Below are 24,435 nucleotides of genomic sequence, written 5' to 3' on the forward strand. Positions count from 1 at the left end.
CACAATGTTCCAGTGAGTGAGTGAGTGAGTTTAGTTTTATGCCGCACTCAGCAATATTCCAGCTGTATGGCAGCGTATTGTAAATGATCGAGTCTGGACCGGACAATCCAGTGATCAATAACATGAGCATCGATCTGCAGAATTGGGCACCGATGACGTGTCAACCAAGTCAGCGAGCCTGACCAACCGATCCCGTTAGTCACCTCTTACGACAAGCACAGTCACCTTTTATGGCAAGAATGGGATGCTGAAGGCCTATTCCACCCCGGGACCTTCACGGGTCCGCAATGTTCCAACAATATCATGGTAGGGGACACCAAAAATGGGCTTCACACATTGTACCCATGTTGGAACCTGGGTCTTCGGCAGGACAAACAAACACAGACTACACCACCACCCCTTATGACATAGGGACCAACACTGAATATTTTCCGTACTTGAGAACTTAGGATATAATTTCAGGGACACTTCACTTCAGTGATATCCATTAGATTTCAAAAGGAGTGAGAAAGGTGTATAATGTTTAGGCTGCTTTGACCAGAATTTCAACATCACAACTGTGTGTAAGTATTATCTGAAGCAAGTGATTACTGTTTGAGGTCCAATGTCAAAAGTATTCATCACTTTGGGAATACTTTAAAGCATCCAAATTATGTTGTCAAACCAAGAAACATAATCAGGCAAATCTTGGATTCAAACTTGCAACCAGGTTTCTGGCAAGATGTCTAATTCAGTGCAAAAGACTTTTCATCTACTGCAAATCTGAGCTGATGAAGATGAGATTGAAGACTGATCTTCACATGGTGTGTTAGCCATGGATAGGATGGTTCCATGGATGGGATGGTTCCGGGTCTGAGGGTCTGATTCATGTAATCTAAACATCTGTGGTTTTGAAAACCTACCTCATTGGAGGTGGTGGTTCAGTCCATAGATGGTCGAAACATATCTCTGGTTTGAGAGGTGCCTCAAACTCTGTGATGCTGTCATTGCCAGTAAGGGAAACATTGTGTGAACCACTAGGGGTGCGGAAGTAGGCCCCTGGGGACCGGGCCGATGCAGGGGACGGGGAGTGAAACCTGTACATCGATGATGACCCTGCCATGCCAGGAGACTGGGAACGGCTGCAACAGAAACAAAGAGCATGACTAAAAACTACATTGATGGGATTGGATGGGTAGGTGGGCAGGATGGATGGATGGGATGGGATTAATAGATGGATGGAAGATGGATGGAAGATGGAGTGGATGGCTGGAAGAAGGGAGGATAGGTAAATGGATGGAGGATCGATGGTAGGAAGGGAGGGAAGGCGGGGAAGGAGGAATCAAGAGCAGGTAAACCAGAGGTTGACGACCTGACCAGACAATATAAGCATTTACCTTTAAAGGATTTCTTGTTTGTTTAATGATGCACCAAGGAACAAAAGAGCATACTGTAAATAACACAATACTGTACTGAATCTATAGAGGAGTGCTGCACTACCTGACAGCGGCCATGTTGGTGACACTAGGACTCTGCATCCGGGACAGTCCTGCGGGGGAGGAGATCCGCCCGGAGAAACTGCGGAGTGGTGACACACATGGAGACTGGCCGGAAATGTTGGTGAAGAAGCGGGAATGGTTGCTGCTTGATTGGTTGTGGCCTGGCGTCCCAGACATGAGATGGAGGAAGCTTGTGTTGTCCAGGGCAACGGACAAAGTGCTCTGCTCCTAGTGATGGAAATAAAATGCCAATATGTTGAGATAGAAATCTGGGTAGAAAGATTGAGCAAATTTTCCTTACATCAAAATACAAATTAGAGATACAATATCTAATTGGAAAACTGTTAAAAACATCTGAGATTATCACCATCAACCTTCCCATTCAAATAGTTATGATCTGTGTCACAAGTGTCAACTCAAATAGGTCATCACTGTAGTGTTTATTATTTTATTATCAAAAATAATTATGTGTAATTATTTATACTTATTTGTATATTTATCTAGAGTTGTAAGAGTTGATTTTTTTTCTTCCTTCTCTTTTTCTGGCACAGTTTCACACATTATGTATGTTACAAAAGTTTTACATCAAATAATTTCGTACATCTGCTCTTGCTGAGCGTATCCGCCATACAGAGTGAAGTCCCAGCTCTGTGTCGTACGTGAATGCCAGGGAGGGGTTTGTGCTGGTGAACACCAGGTGTTGAGTGTTGTCAGTCATGTAGCAGACTTTGGGTGAGCCACCACCTCCTACAAAGAGACAAAAGTGAGTGAGTGAGTGAGTTAGTTTCAGGCTGCTTTTAGGAATATTCCAGCCGTATCACAGTGCAGGGCACCAGAAATGGACTTCACATATTGTACCCTTTTTGGGAATCAAACCCCAGTCTTTGGCATAACAAGTGAACACTTTAACCACTAGACTTCAACACTGCCCCTACAGAGATAAGAATCAATACATGAACCATCACTTAGTGAATATTGTTTTATGCCGCAGTCAATCTTGACATTAGCAACATCCAACAAACTGACCCAGGACAATCTATCCACCCATTATAATTTAGTCAGCAATGATATCATTAGTAACCTCCCACAAACTGACCCAGGACAATCTATCCACCCATTATAATTTAGTCAGCAATGATATCATTAGTAACCTCCCACAAACTGACCCAGGACAATCTATCCACCCATTATAATTTAGTCAGCAATGATATCATTAGCACCCTCCCACAAGTTGACCCAAGACAACCTATCCACCCATTATAATTTAGTCAGCAATGATATCATTAGTAACCTCCCACAAGCTGACCCAAGACAACCTATCCACCCATTATAATTTAGTCAGCAATGATATCATTAGCACCCTCCCACAAGCTGACCCAAGACAACCTATCCACCCATTATAATTTAGTCAGCAATGATATCATTAGTAACCTCCCACAAGCTGACCCAAGACAACCTATCCACCCATTATAATTTAGTCAGCAATGATATCATTAGTAACCTCCCACAAGCTGACCCAAGACAACCTATCCACCCATTATAATATAGTCAGCAATGATATCATTAGTAACCTCCCACAAGCTGACCCAAGACAACCTATCCACCCATTATAATTTAGTCAGCAATGATATCATTAGTAACCTCCCACAAGCTGACCCAAGACAACCTATCCACCCATTATAATTTAGTCAGCAATGATATCATTAGCACCCTCCCACAAGCTGACCCAAGACAACCTATCCACCCATTATAATTTAGTCAGCAATGATATCATTAGTAACCTCCCACAAGCTGACCCAAGACAACCTATCCACCCATTATAATTTAGTCAGCAATGATATCATTAGTAACCTCCCACAAGCTGACCCAAGACAACCTATCCACCCATTATAATTTAGTCAGCAATGATATCATTAGCACCCTCCCACAAGCTGACCCAAGACAACCTATCCACCCATTATAATTTAGCCGTATAAAACAAGAAGCAACAAAATGTCAAGGTTTGGTGTCTTTATATCACACTCAGCAATATTCCATGATATGTTGACATGATCAGCTAGCTACTTTAGACTGTTAAAACAGTGGAAATTTTAATATAATTTTCAAAAACCTTTGAGCCATGTAAATACACAGACAACATGGTCTGAGTAAGCCCCAGCACGATAGTCTAAGGTATAGGATAAACAACATAAGCTGGCCATCTTCATAAATCCACACTAAAGTAAAATCAGTATACAGCTGGAGTGTGTAGGGGCTGGACCAACACCTTACTGCTTTCACTGTATCAGTAGGATGCAGCAATATGACTGACCTGAAGTCTTGGTGATGATTGGAGCAACCTCGTCCAGGGGATGCAGCATGCTGAACAGCACAGTCTGGTTGGGAGCATTCCTGGAGCATGATACTGTTATGTAAAGCCTCACACAAGGACCACAGAAAATGATGTCATGCTCAGAAGCAGAGTCCAACCTATCTACAACATGCTCTGGATTGAAGACGTCCATCTAGAGACATAATTATGATATATACTATTAAGACTAGTACTAATGGGGGCAAAAACTAAAGACTGCAGAAAACAAAAAGAAGTGCTTCTCCACAACAATTCAGGCACCACCCCCACTACTGAGTAATACAGTTCACTCAGTCAAACTCGGACTCTGGATTTCTCGGATTGCTCTAAAAAATAATCTGAACTTAGGCTCCCGACGTAATCTTTCTTTATTGTCAAAATGAAAAACCTCTGTATCTCGGACTCTCATTATTTCGGATTTCAGTAAAAAATGTCAGTCTGAAAAGGTAGTTACACATAAAAATATTCCTTTATAATTCGGACTGAGCAGGAAGTCCACTTATCCAAGACCGATGAACACTTATTAAGTTATTTACCTTTGATGCAATTAACACTACATTTGTACACGTGATGCAATTAGCACTACATTTGTACACGTGATGCAATTAGCACTACACGTATAAACTTTAATTGAGATGATCCTGTAAACGCAGTGTCCATGTCAGTATGCATTTAAGAGGCCTTCCGACACAGTGTGATATCAATCAGGCCAAAATGTCTGAGTTGACCACAAAATCACCCACATCCTCATAGTCACTTGTAACCACAATAAAAATAATCAGTGATGCTGAAATCTGTGTAACTTAGACTTCTGTTAAATTCAGACTTTTTAGTCGGCCCCAAACCAGTCCAAACTAGACAGAGTGCACTGTCTACAGACATTCCGATATCAGATAAAACTTGAGCAGCTGACTGACAGATTGCTGAAGTCTGCACACTTCATAATATTTCAAATTACAACATTTTGTATGTAGTACAAACTTAAAGGTAAAGAGAGAACTTCTAATGATTAATGACTAAATATATGTAAGAATTTATTACAATGAGTAGAGACATTTCGGTGTAGAAAATCTTAATACCTTTATGCATCACTTGTTTCATAAAGGTGTTAGAATGAACACAGAAACATTGCTTCTAATTGTAATAAAGAAGATGTTCATCTCTATATCTTATCCTTACTTAGTAAACGACACAAGCAACATAAAACAGAAAAAACAACATACTTTTTTGGGACTATGCTTGTTGTAAGAGGCGACTAATGGGATCGGGTGGTCAGACTCGCTGACTTGGTTGACACATGTCATCGGTTCCCAATTGCACAGATCGATGCTCATGTTGTTGATCACTGGATTGTCCGGTCGAATATTTACAGACCGCTGCCACACAGCTGGAATATTGCTGAGTGCAACAAAAAAATAAACTCACCCACTCACTCACTTACTTTTTTGGCATAGTGATTTCAGCATGAGATAGTGTTCTCTCAAATATAAGTCCATTTTTCATTTTCCACATTTTGGCAACCTACAAAAAAAAAAAAAACTTTTGCATATATCTTACATAAAGACCCACATATTGGTTCAAAAGGTCTGATGCTAATTCTGCAAAACCACAAGTTGATGGATAAGACTTCATGATCCAATACTTAATAAATGTTGCACTTGGGTTCACGAATCATTTCAGCATGATTACGAAACTAGTCATTGTGTAACTGAACTATCTATAATCATCGCTGCAAAACATCATATGCAACATAATGTCAGCTTCACTATGATGTAAAAATAACTTGTTAACAAGTCTAAATACTATCTCGGAGACTACAGATACAGGTCATTCTGAAGGATGGTCTCTGAACTGAACACAATTTCAGAACTTTTTCAGAACATATGCGCCTTAGTGAGTGTGTTTTTTTTCAGTCCAAGATGATGAATGTAAACTTGACATGGAAGAAGAAGGATTTACGCTGGAACAATAGATTATCACTTAAACTCATGATCATGCCTTAGGAACTGTAACGTAAGTCAGTTGCTCTCTTAGTAGTTCACGGGAATCAGTGATAGGTACAACTCTGGACTGACCTGGAAGGGCAGGGCTGCCACATACTCCCCTCCCTTGTCCATGAAGAAAGTAACGTTGGTAGCTTCTACAACACATACACCAGTCTGGACCATCCCTTCAACACAGAACACATGGAATCTATGAAGTAAACTACATACTGGTTGTTCATTTTTCATTTTCACATGACAACTGCCGGCTCGACTATGATCATAGATACATACAGTCCGTTTGGCTCAAAAGCAGACCTATGAATTGCAGTCTAGCTCGAAAACTAATCAACGTAACATACTCAATGAAACACTGACCATCATCAGAACATCATACTCACTCTGTGGGGTTTTCTCTGGACTCCTCCCTTGTAATAAACAGTGAACTGTGTCAATATTTTAATGACAGTTTGTTCAACAACTTTTTTATTATTAGGACAAAAATTCTGTAAAAAAACCCTCACAGTTGGTATGATGTTTTGATCATGATCAGTGTTTCATTGAGTATATTGTGCTTATTAGTTTTCGAGTTACATTGCAATTCATCGGACTGCTTTTGAGCCAAACGGACTATAAACAGCAACGGATTCCTCTTACCACAAGCATTGGTTGCTGAAGATCAATTCTAACCCTAATCTTCATGGCTATTTTTATCAACAAGTATAATGAAGCTTAATATTGCCTAAAAAGGTGTGCCTAACACAATATTTTTTATGAATATTGGTCAGTGCAAAGAGTGCACTAAAATCACAGTACCAATGTATGCCATGAAACAAGGACTACAGTAGAAAAGCACTGGAAAGTAGAGATACCTGGCACATCAAATGAAGGGTACAAATCCAGCTGTACATCTTTGTGGGGCAGCACAAATGAACACCACAAAGCCTAGAAGGAAAACAAATCTTCCATTAAAAGTAACACATGGGGTCAGTTGAATCTGATTTTAGCAATATTCCAGCAATATCACAGCAAGGAACAACAGAAATGGGCTTTGTTCCCATGTGAGGGATTAAACCTGAGTCTTCAGCATGACAAGCAAATGCTTTAATCACAAGGCTATCCCACGGAGCCACATCCAAGGTAGTAGGGCATATTGTTAAAGCACGTCCAAGGTTCAAGGGATCAATACATCATTAATAACACCCTGCCATTAACACCTAAATTATGTGAGTTCTCCTTTCAGACTTCACACATTATTCCTCGAATTCTTCAGATCAATTTCTTGGCTGCAAATATGCAATCATTGATGAAAATTAACAGTTTTGAATTGCTTCAAGATTCTACAATGGGTATGGGTCATTAAGTGAAAGTTGTTTTACTATAGTCAGCAAAATTTTTAGTAAGGCAATGCTGCCTATACACACTCAAGTCAAGTGTAAGCAAACCACTGTTTGATACAATGAGCAACAGGAACCAAAAACACCAGTCAGTAACATTAGATTGGAACCACCCTCTCCTTGTCAACCCTTGAGACAAGATAACCCATCAAAACCCAAATACCCATGGTGGACTTCAAGAAAGAAATATATTCCTTTTAGAATACATAGAGTTAATTATGTTCCCAGAATGATTAAAAATAAACACAGTTAGTAAAGAAAATTATATTAAAAAATCCAATCTGTTTGTAAAGAAAACAAAGAATTGAGAAGACACTACCTTCAGAGTTAACAGATTAGACCAGCTGATAATGTCCTCACCTGTAACACAGGTGTATCAACAGTGTACGTCTTGACGACAGAGCGGACACCATCTTGACCACCCCTACTCCAAACAACAGTGTTTCCACTGACATACAGTTCCTCATCAAAGTTGCTGCCACTGCTGTCCTCATGGGATGCAAATACCCACTGCTCTTTCTGTAAAACAAATAATTTCAGTAAAAGTGAAATCATCTTTATGGAAACATAGCTTATGAATCAGACTTAACATGGTTGTCAGATTCATGCCAATATTACAGTATCAGGCATCTCAGCGTACTCTGTCTAATTCGGTCTCTTTCCATCTTGGAATTCTCTGAAAATCAGTCTGAGATTATGGTCCCAAATTCAATACTATCATTAAATCATCTCTTTATTATCCGGAGTCTCTCTATTTCGGATCTCGAACTGAAGTCTCAGCCCGACAGACTAACTTACTATGAAAACAAAACCTATAATCCTAACTGAGTATCATGGACAGCCAACCAGCCAATCAACGATAAACTCGGCCCGACAGAATAACGTACTATGAACACAAACACTATGATGGGAAAGGCAGACAATCCATGTTGTGTTAAGCATGTCAAGAAAGAGATCCTCCCAGTTTTTTTGAGAGCCAATAAAAAGGTGTGGATGACTTCTTATCTCTTCACTAATTGGTTAAACCAAATTAACAGGCAGATGAAGAAACGAAAGAGGCCGATTATGCTTTTTATTGACAATGCATCAAAACACCCTCATGACCTGTGTCAGCAATGTGACCGTGAAGTATCGGAAGTGTCTAATTCGGACTTTCTTGACAGTCCAAAGGGATTCCAAATTAGACAGAGTATACTGTTCCCTACAAGACATGTCTGCACATTCCAAGGCATGTTAGATTCATGAAGTACCAAGGATATTCATTTGTGGACAACCAATTTCTTCAATTAGGTAGATGGCATCTCAAAAGCAGGGAATAGATTATTTTAAGCTTTCTAGATAGCCCAAGTGCCATACATTAACAGTGACTTATAACTATCTTAGTGCTAAGAGAGCTTTGAAAATCCAAGGCCAGATCTTTTGGGAGATGGGAAAGAAAGATTTAGTTTCCCACACTCCTTGTGAATGTTGTAAAAGTCATTACTAGTATAGTTTGAAAATGATTTACCAAAGATGTCTGAAAGATTCATGACTCAAATGTATAATGTCAACAACTCAATTATTTGATCTCCATTAATATCAATACAATCACACAAACGAATAGACAAAGAAAACACAATAACAAATTTGAAAATTTTTACCTTGGATGAGTCATGCAGAGAAATATCTCTGAAAGATTTAAGCAGTGGTAAGCCATGGTCAGCATGGGCAGTATTCTGGACTTGTAGCTGGAATTTCCCAGGGTGATGTCTGCTGTATTCGCGTCCGAACGGCACAAAGTCCTGGGTTTCGCACGCAGCGATCATATCATCTGGCTCCAGTGTGGCAGCTGCTATCAAACACACCTGTCCACAAACAAATAAACTAGACTTTGAATGGAATTTAAAAGTGATACATATGAAGGAGAATTTATGGATGTCAGTATATCTTCAAAGTACATTCTTGCTCTCACACCTGGTAAATGAAAGATAAGACATAAACTTTAAAGAGCCTTTATTCACCTGATGAAGGAATATGAAAATAACTGAAATTTGTTTCCTACAATCAACATGTTGTTGGCGCTGTAGATATGCTGGATGTGGATCACCACAATGAATGATGGGACCCTGGGAGAGGAAAATGGCATTCCGATTCAGCAGTAACAAGGAAGACTGCAGTAATTGTCACCAAAGACATAACGAGGAAAAGAGCTTGTGATGAATTGCTTATCACAGATTTGAAAGAAGAGCTAAAGAAAAGATAAACACTACCAGTGTCCACTCAGGGACAACCAAATCTGACCAGTGGCCACTCTGGCACAGCACGGTTAACATTGTATATCAACTAATTAACAGGTGTGAAAACTCGGTGGCCACACCTGCAGTAGCCACTCAAAGCATAAATCTTGATTTCAGGATCTTATGCTGTTTAAGAAGTCAGTGAAATGTCTTACATACTTACGCACAGTTGTTGATGGTTCAATTATCCATGAGACGTGAAACGAGGATACTTGGGAACCTAAGACTGTCCACTAACCTTGACAGTATTAGAAAAGATTCATGCAGTCCTAGATATAAACGTTGAATCTTCTACAGACGAGTTAGTTGTTTGCCAGTTTGCATGTCAGTTATACTCAGACGCCGATGATACCTCCGATAATGACACCGAAAGATAGGTCCTCGGGCTGGGGGATACGACAGACAGTCACAGGTGAAAAGTTGACAACATGAATATCAAGTCTACAATTTAATACTCTTACAAAACCATCTATCATCGACGGGAGTAATGACAAAAATAACTTACCTTGTCAAGTGAGAAATATGAAAGCACACTCAATACAGCGAGTTCAACATTCAAGATCAGGGACGATTTTCATTTTTGCCTCCATATTGCTGTAACATCAATCTCGCACTTAATAATTAGGACAGTTTGAACGAAGTAGAAAATAAATATATCAAAGTAGATACATCCCATGATGGTATGTCGTGGTAAATGATGGACATGACAACATTCTATATATTATTTATTGTATTTATACGGCAAATTATTGGGAATTGACAAATACTATTTGGGTAACAACTACCAAACAAGCATGTATGTTTACAATACCCCTCCAGACCAAGCTCTTACAAGAGTGAGTGAATTGAGTTTTACGCCGCACTCAGCAATATTTCAGTTTTATGACTTCGGTCTGTAAATAACTGAGTCTGGACCAGACAATCCACTATTCAACATGAGCATCGATCTGCCCAATTGGGAACGGATGACATGTGTCACTGTCAACCAAGACTTCCCGTAGGGAACGCAAATCTCCGCAGCTAATTCTGAACCCACACAAAAATGGAAAAGGAAAGACCGTCACCACAACTTTCTTATCTACAGCTGTATGTTCTACATCAGTCACTACTCTCACTCTTTGTGAAATTAACATTTGGTTGAATTAATGATCACTGAAGTCATGAACTGGAACGACCTCGATGTGGTGATAACAATATATAGCAAATACCGGAAAAATCACACACAGACTAAATGCGCCAAAATTGGGGTTTCTTTTTCAGATATTCAGAACAAAAACGTTATCTCGAAATATTTTAATCTTTGTTTAGTTTGCCTAGACTTAGGGAAAACGGAAGTTGAAAGAATATTATTCAATTCCTTCGAATACCACATTATGTATCTTTAATGTAGTGTTTTAACTCAATCATCCGTACGCGCTAACAATCAAATGTTGTATTAAGTTTAAAGCCAGTTCAGTTTCACGCGCACGCGCACGCGCACGCGCACGCGCACGCGCACGCGCACAGCTTCCAGCTGGACCAGGACTGGACATGATAGGCACATAACCTGGACCATCCTCCCAAAACTGTTTACCTCACATTCCACTAGCCATACTATTTTCTGTCCATCCCTTTCTGTAGTATAAAATCTGCAATTTTTTGTTTGTGACTACTCATTAGTCGGTCATTACAGACCCTGAAGCAAATATAACCAAAGAAGGCCACGCAAGTCTAGAAAATGTGGCAAGTCTAGATTTTCACAGCTTCTCTGAAAATGAGGAAAATCTCTGGGTTTCTTTTTATTGAATTTTTAATAAGTTGAAAAGTTTTATTTTATGTAAAATCTTTCCATTTCAGTCGGTTCAGATTAGCTGTTAGTGTAAATACTCACTGAAATAACGTATGAAACTGTATGGGGATGTTAGAAAATACTGTGGTTATCACATGCGAGCAGGTGCGCGTTCAACAGAGGTCCGACGGTGTATAAATCAGTCCTAGGGTAATAGCATGTACATTTACTTCCGGCAAGATCCGCAGTTTGTTTTGCTTGTTCGACAGATGACACGCACGCTGAGTTGAATAGGGGATCTTGTCATAACCGGTTCTTATCTTTGTTTGGGACTTTTTGGTTGTCGACTTTTGGCGGAACATGGTGTCAACAGGTTGCAAAGCTGGTGGTGTCCTCACCATCCTCGTTGTAATAGCCGCATATTTGTTCAAGCGCCAAGCAGACGAAGCATTGCGAGAGCGGGTGCATCAAGTGTTGTCTGGGTTACTGCGGGCCGAAAGAAAGGTTCCGCATCCAAAGTTTCGGGTCGCAATCGGATTTGGAGGATGTCAAGATTTAGTTGCAGATGGCTTAGAATTGTTGGACAAAATGCATATTGGCCCACCAGACAACCCAACTCATTTCCATTCGATTGACAATACAACAGAACTTTCACAGCTGATGGGGTTTTTCTTCAGGCATGGTGCCGCAGCCGAGTAAGTACTCTTTCGTTTTTACTGTTTTAGGAGACTCTTCAGATCACTGTACGTTTTCACAATTGTGATTATGAGTTTGCATTCAGCCACTCCTAGACTGAAGTGAAATGACGGCAGCAGCTCTGGTTTCCCTGGCATAGCTCTGGTGGAAGGGTTCTAATAATGTCTAGTAATGTCTGGTGTTCAGTGCCTAATAATTTTGGGTTATTACAGAAAGTGGAGAACAACCATACTCATTCACTCATTCGTAAGGGTTAGGTCTCCTTTCTTGAACCATGGATTTGACCGATAAAATGCCCTGTTACAATTATTACAGATGTGTGGGTTAGGGTTTGATTTAGTTAATTTCCCAATGAAAATGATTGATGGAAAATGCAGTAATTTTCATAAACTGTTGAGTTCTGCATATAAAGAGGCAACGCTGTATGATAAAAGGTTAACATTTGTGTTATGATCACTTGAATGACAAGCGCTAATTATTGTTTAAAATGCCCATAAAGTATAGAGTGATTAAGTTTACACAGCATATCTTCAGCTGTTAAGCTTTGCCATTTATGTCTGTAAAACCAGAATTATATATTATGAGTAGATCAAGTGGAAACACTGTTAATTGCAGATTTTGTATTCACATCTATGACATTATTTTGTAAATGTTGAATATGAGTATTCTACTGGCTATCAGACAAGGTGAAGGTATGATTCCGGTACTTTATGGATGATCCAAGATACATGATCTCATTACATGGTATCGTGGTTTTGTATCTGAAACAAAACATGTACACATCTGAAAAGTTGTAACATTTCTCATGTCAGGTATGGTGTTGACCGCAGCCACTTTTATTTCATTCAAATAGTAAGATAAGAAATTAGAATGACGTGTGTCTACGTGTGTCTGGGTATTTCTTCTGAAGTCTTATCGTGTTTATCATTATCTTGACAAGGTTCTCATTGTTAAGTCAAAATTGTTTGAACTTGGGGCATAGGTGGCATAGTAATCTAACAGTCTAAGTAAACTTAGTCTCAGAATTATTCATTACACTCCTCCACTCAGTCTAACATTAGTAATAAGTCCTAGTAGGAGGTCACGTCAGGTAACCTTTGAGCGACCTATGACCATCCAATCAAACACACAATGGCTGAATGGATTTAACCATTGAGACAACAGCTACTGGTTAGGGTTTGGCAGGACTTATAAATTCCCTGACACTGATCTCTCAACGAATGAAAATCAAGAAAATACACAGATATTAGACCTACAGTATGTACACTTAGGGCTTTCTAATGACATGGTTACCATTAGCCAGTATATCTACAAGGTGACATCCTTGAATGTTTTCAGCAACTGTTTAGTCCCTGTTGACAGTGTTGTAGCATGCTCCATGTGCAGCACCCAAAAGCGATGAAAAATTGCATTCAGAATCCTGCATCACTTTGGGTTTTCTTCCCACTTTCAGTTGATAAGCCTGGTTATAACTGGAATACTGTTTAACGCAATGGTCATCGTCAGCACAGGTACTATAGAGACATACCCCTGGTGTGGTTATGTATACAGATTGTTACGGTGAATAATTTGCCGTGACAAATGGTATAAGAAAGCCAGTCAGAACTAGCAAAATATGATACTGAGAAGTCTGAAATTTTCAATTATTTTGTATTAAGCAAAAACAAAGGCAAGATACAAAAGATTCAAAACAGAGGTTACATGTACATTACAAGTCAAATCTAAATTGGTCGCAAACATAATGGCAACTCACCAAAATCTCGGTGTGAGAGTGAGAAACTGTTTTACTGAATGTAACACAGCGAGCGGTCAGGCAGTGGTTATGTAGGTTGTTGACGGAGGCTGGCAGATTTACGTACTCCTGTTAATCTGTATGTGTACCTGTTGTCAACATGACAACCAGCCTTTATATACGAAGTCACTGATTCAAGAACATTCAAGCTCTTTGCAACCATCGCCATCAACATAGAATACTCTCGTAGTCTCCCAGAAGTATGCTCTACTAATCAATACACACATTCAGCGGGAGGTAACTCTGAAGCACTACCTGAGAGCCTGCTGCTAAAGTGCAAAAAGCACTGAACATTTGTGATACGAAATATGACTAAGTAATAATTATTACTTAATCAAATCAGTAATACAATTTACAAAAAATACAGTCTTGTAACAAGATATGTACCTTAACCCAAATTACAGAAACTTACTCAGCACCCTAAACAAGTGACAAGTCCATGTTCTGCAACCCCAAACCCAAACCACATGTAATTGTTCCTGTTCAACTGATTGCACATGGTCTTGTGCATAGCAAAATATTTGTTATTGTGTATGCTTGTTTTTGTATGTAATGCAATCAAATGCATCTAGTGCAATGGTATGACAGTTCCAATGACAGCACAATTCAGGATGGTCCTATCCATGAGTATGTTTCTGTATTCTGATTTTGGCTTGGGTACGTTTCTGTATGCAAAAACATACCTGGAGTACACATTTGTAGCACCCGTGCCGACAACATCCCCTTAAGCCTCATTCCTATGCCTTCTAAACAAACAGGAAATAAATTACATATTTTCAGGCGATACATTTCGAACGAAACCCTGTTCAAGGAGCTAGTAGCCAAGGCAGACAGCCTGTCACATAGGGTTTGGGCACTGGGCGGTAATGCCCCTGTCATGGCCAACAGATTAGCTAGAGAAGGACTGGAGGTTCTACTTGGTGCGAGACTTACCCCCAACATGGCAAAAGCACTTGATCCAAGTATTAAAGGTAGGACTCTGTATATTTTTCATGTCTGTATTGACATATGCTATTCATCATGTTCATTGTAACAAGTGGCCAGGAGCCAGGAAGAAACCTCAGATATGGGTTTGAATCCCAGTTCAGAGTGATTGTGCTTATAGGTCTATAAACCAGGTTTGATTTCCCACTTGGGTATAATGTGTGATGTCCATTTTTGGTGTCCTCTGCTATGATATTGTTGGAATGTTGCTAACAGCGATGTAAACACCCAACTGACTCTCACTTCTTAGTTTCATCAAAGTTGTAAACATAACACCAATGGGTGTACCTATACAGTGCTAACTTCCATAACAGCATCATCCCTGTGAATGGATCACTGAGCACTACAACTTAAGCTGTAAGGTGCTAGAAGGTTAACAACAGTCATGACCATGTCATCCTACCAGGTACCCATTTACTGCTGGGCGAACAGAGGCAAGTTTGAACAAAGTCACTTGTCTACAGTGATATGACATGTGATAGCTTTGCTTCCTTGTGGGGCAGGACAGAGCTCTTAAAACCACTTTAAGAATCTAGCTGGCAAATATAATCAGCCGTTTAAGGACATTCTGCAACCATCATAAATATGATGTTACAGCTTGTCCAAACATGCCTCTGTTCACCCAGCAGGAAATGGGTACCTGGTGGAATAAGTCATGTGACTATAACCTCTAGCACCACGCATGCAGCTTGGGTTATCAAGGGTAATAATGATCAGATTGTAATGCTTGCCCCTCTGTAGTGCAGTACGACCAATGATATAATACTGGAAATATTAAACCCTTCCAGATGCTTGACAATAAGAAGTTACATGTTGGAAGTATGATGAAACATGGCACTTTTCACTGTAGTTATTTTTGCTCTTTCAGTGACGGGAAAGGAGACCTCATCGGAAGACGTCCATCTCTTACTGGAATATAAAGCTGGGGCACAGTGGGGACAGTACACCGCACCACGGGCTAACAGGTAACAGTGCTCACATTCTCAGTCCTTTGTCCTTTAGACTGTCTTTATACTTGTAATGTTTCAAATTCCTTGATATATATATTAGCTTATATTCGGTGGTAAGGTAGCCTAGGGGTTAAAGTGTTTGCTCATCATACTGAACACCCGGGATTGATTCCCCACATGGGTACAATGTGTGAAGTCCATTTCTGGTGTCCCCCAGTGGTATAAATCCCAACTCACGCACTATATTAGCTTATGTCAGTGAAACTCTCTCAGAATTATTGTTTGATGCAGACTACAGTGGATAAAAGCAGAAGTCATTGGAAACCAGTGGAAATTAGTCTTACTGAGCCAGAAATATTTCCAGTTTTGATGGAAACAAGTGTTTTATTACAAGCCATGCCTGCTCCCAGAGTACATGATATTACGGGATGTAGATGGAGGCTGAACTATTCTGATGGTAGTTGAGCAGCACAAGGAAACACATCCTCGATATCTCCAGGGTATACGTTCCGATAAGTCTCCACTTTACCCTGGACGCATCTACGACTCTGCCCGATAAATTTATTACCTCCCTTTGCTGACTCCGCCTTCTCACAGTAGCCAATCAGCTTGGCCGCCGTTATAACTGAGATTGCCAGTGTCAACAAAGGTAGCGGTCGCAACTTCAAAGGTTTGCTCGCAGTGCGTCCCAGATTTTAGGGAAATCATACAAACACGTTGACAGGTCCGAAACTTTAAAACAACATATGCAAGAAAGCCTTCTACCTCTTCCAGAGAACCTCTGGATGGTTTCTTTTGACAAGTATAATCGGTTAGATAATTCAAAAAACAAAAGTGAGTTGTGATTGGTTCGCTCAACTTCCCAGCGTAGACACCTGACTGGATCAAAAGACAGTCAAGGGAGGTAATAAATTTATCAGGCAGAGCCGTAGATGCGTCCAGGGTAAAGTGGAGACTTATCGGAACGTATACCCTGGAGATATCGAGGATGAAGGAAACAGGGCTGTTAATATTTCTTGTGTGAAATTTTACATTTGAGGTGTTCACATAGACTTTGCCTGTTCACAATTTCATTCCTTGTGGAAATAATTATGGTTTACATCATCACATGTATAATGTAGTCTAGATAATCTGGTAAGATTAAAACAGAAAGATTCCATGTTACCTAATGTCTTGACTGTCAGAGAGATTGATGTGAGAGAAAGTTCCGGGGTCTGATTCACAAAGTCATAGTAGTGCTACAACTCTTGTAAATCCTATGCTGTAACACAGACGAAAGACCATCATAGAACTACAGTCATTTTGTGAAATGGACCCCAGACATTTACTACAAATGTTTCACTTTGTAGAAAATCCAGCAAAGCCAGTTTGAGCTACCAGCAGAATACCTGTTCAGAATTAGCCTTGTGCTGATGATAGCACTTGAACATACAGAAACAAAATCTGTTTTAAAATTATTCACTGTGACATGTTTCACTTTTTACTGTTTATTGATCATAACATTATGATCATTATGTTACGTCTAGACCAAGGTTTGCTAAGGATATAATAATTGTGGAAACACTCCTGATTTAAAGCACAGAGAACAGTGGTCTGCTTCAACAACTTCATCACAGTCATCTGCTCTCACAAGCTGTCCTTGTTGTGTTTGTCTCCTATTTCCTGACTAATGTGATGTTGATGACAACTGTACAGCCTGTTGTCACAGAGAGAGGGTCCATCTCAAAATCATTTTGGCTTATATTTGCAACATGGCGTAGTTTTGTGCTAGAGCAAGAAATTGACTGTGATTCAGATTTCTTCAATGTTGTAATGATAAAAGAAGTATCATGTGTGAATCCCAAAGTGTTCAGCTTTAGTGATCATTGAGTTTGCAACCAGGAGGCATAACTGTGACATGAGTGATGTGGGTTGAAAATGAAAGCAGAAAACTAGGTCAATACAGTTATCTTGCCATGCTTTTGTGATGCATGGGTGTGTCCCACTGGCACAAACAGAAAACTGTGCTGTTGTTTGGCTTACAATCCTCACAATTATGTTTTTGAAAGCAAATATGTTTAACGAGATTGCTACAACTAATACTAGTCCTTTAGTCCTGGAACATGGCAGGACTATGTTGTATTAAACAGGAGTTTTCTCCTCTGCATTAACCAGTACTGGCCATAGTTATAATCCAACTGTTCTATCTTTCTTTGAGTGACATGTTTAGAAGTTGAGAGAGATATATACGTTTAAGGAATCAGAAAAAGACAAACTTCATGGATGAACAACTTTATTCAGGTGATGTGATGTATTGAAACAGATTTGTGTGTCTATTGGTACTTACTTGACAATGATACAAGAATCTGTGTTGAAACATCTCATCACCTGTATAAAGTTGTTGTACATCCATATAAAGTTTGTTCTGACTAGTATTATCCTGTTTTCTGTCAAGAATAAAAGTGTAGGAAAAAGGTCATTCTAGTTGGGTAGGCTCGCAGTTAAAGTGTTCACTCATTGCATCCAAGATGCAGGTTTGATTCCCCACATGGGTGCAAAGTATGAACCCCATTTCTGATATCCCTGCCTATTTGCTGAAATATCAAAAGAATTTACCAGCCTAAGACTATGTTCATTCACCCACTTCATATTCCAAGCATATTTCTTGATGTTTATGAATAGATGGGACCAGTCTCCAAGTCATTTATCAATGTTAATTGTATCTCTACAGGGAAATGATATTTAACTATTATGATCAGTCAATCATCTATCCAGCCAGTGATGGTGGTGATGTATTCATAGAAGTAAGTGGACCTGTGCAAGCTGTTGAAGTTATATCTGTCATAACAAAAATGAAATATAATATGAATTTATTGTTTGGTACAACAGCAGTGCAGGCAATATTTGCTGAGCTGTTATTTTGCATGTGGTATTTTGAAAATGTCATTTCAAAATTCTTCCTTATTCATCTGAATTGTAATTATGCTGTTAAATGCTGACTGCTACATACCACACATCTATCATCACTGTTTCATGTTTGTTGAGAGGTGGTGGAGGTAGGCTATCATGCCCGCCATTATATCAAAGGCCTGGGTTCGATTCCCCACATGGGTGCAGTGTGTGAATCCCACATCTGGTGTATTCCGTCCTGATATTGCTGGAATATTGCTAAAAGTTCACTCACTCACTCACTCACTCACTCACTCACTCACTCACGTTTGTGGAGTTTTAGAGACTTGATAAGTTGACTCTTGCCAAAGAAGCACCATTATTTGTTGTGAATGAGATTTATTTTACTTGACATTATATATTTGTGTGTATGCAAATGTAATAATGATTGCAGGTTTGTTTAAGAAAAAATATTTCCATACAGTAGGGATTAAAAGTGTTGACACTTTAATAAATTTGATTAAAATATCTTTGAGTATGTTAATTATGCTGAAACTGAGACACATGGCATTTCAAGCTTTGGGTTTGTTGAAGATATATCTGTACCAACACTGGTTAAGTTTACCCTTTAAACACTTGAGTCTCATATATGCCTTTACATAACTGTCAACATAATTTTAATGATAGTGATGGATTTCTAACTTCACATATAGTTCTCATCATGATTCGGAAAATAAACCCAGGCCTTTTTTTGAGAGATGAGTGAACACTTGAACCGTCAGTATACCTCATCACTTGTATACAAGTATTTTGGAGATCATGATCACGATGATTCTGTTTGTGTTCTCATGTACAGATGTTCTAGCTTGTAGTGGCAGTGATCTGACATGTAACACCTGCTCTCTACTTGTATTGATTGCACTGAATCAGGGATTTTTGTCTTCTTTATGCTTGTTATGGATGTTTACTTGGGATAATCAATGTGGTTTTTATTGCCTTCGTCATGGTAAGAGTTGTGACACATGTTTCATTACTGAAAGTGTTCTGTCTAAAAACCTCAAATAACCATGGCAACTTTGAACACATGTTGAAATTGTCAATCAGTGATAGCTGACATCTTTACACTTAAGTACTTGTGATGGATGGTTATTAAAAATGATAAATGAGGTTTTCGTTGCCATTTTCATCCAGAGTTGTGACATGAAATTACCATGAAAACTATTGAAAACTATCCGATTAACCATGTTCATCTGTTCATTGTACATGAAATGTACAGCTGAGTTGTTCACTCTTTCAGGCTGATCGTACACAGTGACACGTTGAACCCCTTTCTAGATTCTCTGGAGGAGTTTCAGGAACAGCTCAAAATGTACAATGCTGACCTGCTGATTGTTGGTGGGCTCCAAATGATGGACAACTTCCCATTTAAAGATGGTAGGTATTGATGTAAAATAAATAATTTTTTATTGAGTATTTGTATGTGTTATTTGTTTTAAATGTGAGTATTTGTAAGCAATTATTAACCAACTACTGGTTAGAGAGACACAGGAATGACATCTCTCAAATTGGGTGATTCTGCTTCGAGACTTGAAGGGTTTGAGTTATTTCTCAAAGTTAAACCTGGCTATTGTTGATTGTGAGATTGCTCCATAATGCTGCATTATGGTTTAGTTTACAAGCAGAGGATGTGAAATGTGTCCCCTGCACAAGTGACTACCTTAGAGAGGTCACATAACTGCCACCCATGGCCGACATATTCCTGTATATAGCACAAAAAACAGTCTGCTAGTGTTGTTTATTTAAAAAAATATATACAAAGTAGAGTCAAGTAGTGAGTGAGTAGAGTCATTGATTGTATTGCCAATTAAAGGATAGCATGGAAGAAAATGTATACTTCCTTACTATTTGTTTTAGCTTATATATGATCATTGATGATGTTTTCTCTATTTTTTTTAACTATCACAGGAAAACGACAAGAAAGAGTGAAGAAATTAGAATCAACTCTTGCCAAAATTCCTCAAAAGACCCAGATTCATTTTGAGCTGGCATCCTTCACAGACAAAAGCCTCATGGAGGAGATATATGAAAGTGTGGTCCTGTACTCAGACTCACTCGGGATGAACGAACAGGAACTGCCAAACCTTGTGAGCATGCTGACAGGTGGAAACATCACCCTTCTCTCCGACAGTCACCCCAGAATAGCGACATCCCTTGACCAGATGAGGCTGGTCTACAACATCCTAAAAAACACTAAAGAGACCGGGGGACGAAGAAAACTAACACGCATCCACTTACATACACTTGCCTACCAAGCAATCCTTACAAAAAAAAGTACAGCATGGAAAAACACAATGTCTGCTGCAGCCAAGGCTGCCCTCACTGCGCATCGACATGTCTGCGGGTCTCAGTATATTCATGTTGAGAAAGCAAAGTTAATAGTGGATGATTCCTTTTCATCCAGTAAAAGTGATCCGAAGCCACAAAGGATCCCCATCAAAGATAATCGTCCTGTCACATGTTGGGATGAGGAGGATTATGAGATCTGTATTGCACCGGTGCTGGTGTGCACACAGGTGTTACAGACTGGGGGTGGTGGGGACAATGTCTCGTCAGCTGGTCTGGTACTGCAGCTGTAGAGAGAACCCTTCCTTATCCTAATGACCATACTTACATTGCAATAATTTACCATAACACCTTGTTACTATGTGCCCACCTGTTCCGAAGTGCTTATATGTGAGTGTCAAATAAATTAAGAAAAAACCAAAATGAAAGTTGAATAAGATATATGGAAATATGAAAGTTGGCATACGTAAATGAATATATTCATTCATGTTCATATTCAAAACAATTTTATACGACCGAAAGTGTTTGTGTATTGTATTTCATATTTGTTTTTTAATCAAAAACAATTTCTTCAAAAGTACCATTTTCAACCATTCCTTATCTGTGAACTATGTAGCATGAGAAGTGTGTTGTCCATTAATATTGTCTTTGTGGAGATCATTTCTAGAGGCGCTAGCTTTCAGATCCAATTATGAAACATATCCAGCTTTGTGAGACTGTTATGAAATCCATGGATGTTTTCATACAAAATATTCACCACAGTTCCTTCACTTATCCAGAAGTTCCAGACTTTCATTTGTCATGCAGCAACATTGACATGTGGTACTGGTTTATTTATGAATGTTGTTGATACCCTAAAGTATATATAAACCTAAAGTGCACATCTCACTATATATTAGGTCATCTCTCGTTTTCCCAGAATAACTGCTTTTGAGGTTTTTGTTTTGGAGGGACAGGTTTTTCTTTTCCTGACTTTAAATGAACATAAACCCCCTCTGGTTTTACATTGTCTACCAAAACCTTGGAGGCATGTTTTCTCCTATACATACTACATTCCTGAAGACTCTCACAGCGACTGTAAAGATGAAGAGGCAATGACTGAAATGGTAATCAGATAATCAGTTATGGAATAGTTACAAATGTAAGAAACACTGCATTGATTTTGTTTTGATATACTTCAATGTGAGCATGGCACCCCTGGATGCATCCCATGTTCAGACGTAAACAAACTCAGGTGGCATGACTTATGACGCTTTTTCGCAGTGACAATCTTTCCTAAAAAAATAATTTATAGCTCCGACAACACCTCATACCTAAACGCATTCAACATGGATGATCAAAGATGGATAATTATTAAAATGAAAACAGCAGAAACTAAAAACAAAACTCACCGAGACAGGTGCTCTTTCCAGTGACGCCATGTTTTGATGTGTGAGTTTCAGAACACGACCAACAAATCACAGAACTGAGCCGAGAAATCCCAGAGGAAGTATTTCAGACATTGTTTCCGATAGGGGCGTTGTGTTTCTGTTATTACCGCTAAACTACCAATATCGCTGCAATTGTTTCACAAGTGGGCTGCGTTTGTTTACATTTGAGATGCAATTCCTTCAAATTTGCCGTAATTCCTTCCATTACTTAGAGGGTCCTGATAGTGTATTGTCCCAGCCCTAGCATTTACTCACTGATAAACAGGGCAACATGTAATAGAACATGTTCTGGCAGTTTAATGCTGAAATTGTTGATGTATTGACATATTAGTGGCTATTCCATAACAGTTGTTATCTGACTACTATCTCAGTGTTATATTTGAACTGTTAAAATTGAATGTGTGAAAATATAGGAACTGTGCTAAACCTTTTAAAGGTTTATATTGATAGCTTTAGCGTATCGAACTGCTCTTTCGGTGGAATAGGCATGATTGTGGACATTTCATGATTCATCTGTATTTTTATTAAAATCAAATCTATATGAACAGTAGTATTTTACCATTGATGTGCTTATGACAGATCCACTTTATAAGTACTTTGTGTAGTGGTTGTGAGCACCAAGATGCTATTGAGTGTGATTCATCAAGTGCCTAAGCCCAAAGCAAAGCATTTCATATTTTGTATTAAGTTTAGAAGTATTTACAGTATTTAGCAGTATGCCTGCATCACCAGATTGTCTCTGAAAAACATGAAATCACAACTTGTTTTGGACTTTTTAATAGGAAACAGTATTTCAATGTTTTTATTGCTTGTTTATACTAAGTGTCATTTAACCAAAGAAATCGCTGTTGATTTTCCAAACTGTGTTCTGTTACGTTTTTCATTAAAATGTATTAAAATGTCTTTTTCAGTAAATAGATTCCTTCTTTTCACCTTTTAATTGCATATGCTTCTTAGAGTACTTGTTTTAATGATCTGTTTAATTTTACTGATTCTCGGAATGAAATTTTGAATAATTTGAGCTTTTTTCATTTTTACCAAAACGGACCAGTATACTTCAATTCCAGAATTTATTACATTTTCTTGCTCTGCTTGTTTGTTTTCATCAAACTGATGTTGATCATGTGTCTGAACATGAAATATTTTACATTTTAATGTTTTTCATTAATTCAGCAAGACATGTTTCTTTGTTTATGTCAACAAAGACAAGAAGGGGTTGAGAATAGGTTAGCCATAACTGTGAGGTGTGGACTGAAAGATATACCATATAGTATCATCTAACTTGACCCTTAAGGTCCTTGCACTTGTACTAATTTGCACTTACTAGATGAAAAAAGTCCTGATTTTAGCAGATTGATTTGCATTTGTTTCTTTTTTCTTGAATGCAAACATATTAAAAGATATAAGACTGTGCAATGATCATTATATGTGTCTATAATCATGAACAGTTAGAGAGATTAAGACCAAATCAAAATATAAGTGTCAAATCTTTGGAAAACTGATATTGTTAGTTGGAAATGGTCAAACACACTCTTTTGTGTTGTAACAGTTCACCATGTATTAGAATTCAAATGTTATCATGTTGACTTTGAAATACTTTAGAGAAATTATTTTGCTATCTTTACCATTGGTTGATTGATTTTCTGTTATTGGGAGATTGACAGCTTACATGTTTGGCAACCTGTGTTTGTGTTGATTTGTTGTGTATTTTGATAGTACCTTATTACTGTGATAACCTGCTCAATAGTGTTTAATAAACATTAATATGATAACTTATATGTGTTATCATTTGGTCAGGAACAGCAGTAATTGAGGCATTATATTATGTGTTGAACATACATGTACATGAATTGATGAACAGTTATGTGGGAGCTCAGTCAGTATCTCTGAGTGAGAGAGTGAGCTGTGTTTAATGCAGCTTGAATTGGTAATCTACGTGGCACAAGTCAGAATCAGTGTGATGTGGGATAAGAGCCCAAACATATGCATGCTCAATATTTTCCAGGAATATGTTCCGATAAATCTCCACTAATCTCCTCTAGTACTAGTGGAGATTTGTCAGAACGTATACCATGGATATTATTGAGGATGGACCTGATGCAGGGTTCAAATTTTTGCCCT

The 24,435-nt window shown here is 38.7% G+C and overlaps 2 protein-coding genes across 2 annotated transcripts in view; one reads left to right on the plus strand and one right to left on the minus strand.

The window, feature by feature from the left end:
• LOC137293765 (anaphase-promoting complex subunit 1-like) overlaps window positions 1-10,099 on the minus strand; it is a 61,954-nt gene extending 51,855 nt beyond the window's left edge. The window contains exons 1-10 of the mRNA XM_067824479.1: window positions 9,989-10,099; window positions 8,848-9,051; window positions 7,568-7,726; window positions 6,683-6,755; window positions 5,904-5,998; window positions 5,270-5,349; window positions 3,790-3,869; window positions 2,080-2,225; window positions 1,480-1,706; window positions 903-1,121 (exon numbers count right to left, since the gene is read on the minus strand). Of these exons, the coding sequence (XP_067680580.1) occupies window positions 903-1,121; window positions 1,480-1,706; window positions 2,080-2,225; window positions 3,790-3,869; window positions 5,270-5,349; window positions 5,904-5,998; window positions 6,683-6,755; window positions 7,568-7,726; window positions 8,848-9,012 (1,244 nt within the window). The 5' untranslated portion in view covers window positions 9,013-9,051; window positions 9,989-10,099. The remainder of the gene's footprint in view (window positions 1-902; window positions 1,122-1,479; window positions 1,707-2,079; window positions 2,226-3,789; window positions 3,870-5,269; window positions 5,350-5,903; window positions 5,999-6,682; window positions 6,756-7,567; window positions 7,727-8,847; window positions 9,052-9,988) is intronic.
• A 1,380-nt stretch (window positions 10,100-11,479) lies between these two features.
• On the plus strand, window positions 11,480-24,086 carry LOC137293766 (ADP-dependent glucokinase-like). Its single transcript, XM_067824480.1, has 5 exons — window positions 11,480-11,946; window positions 14,520-14,710; window positions 15,592-15,688; window positions 19,839-19,975; window positions 20,507-24,086. The coding sequence occupies exons 1-5, from the start codon at window positions 11,612-11,614 to the stop codon at window positions 21,175-21,177; spliced, it is 1,431 nt and encodes a 476-aa protein (XP_067680581.1). The 5' UTR covers window positions 11,480-11,611; the 3' UTR covers window positions 21,178-24,086.
• Window positions 24,087-24,435: the final 349 nt, after the last annotated feature.

Source organism: Haliotis asinina, chromosome 8 (assembly GCF_037392515.1).
Source record: "Haliotis asinina isolate JCU_RB_2024 chromosome 8, JCU_Hal_asi_v2, whole genome shotgun sequence".
In the NCBI taxonomy this organism is placed as follows: Eukaryota; Metazoa; Mollusca; class Gastropoda; order Lepetellida; family Haliotidae; genus Haliotis; species Haliotis asinina.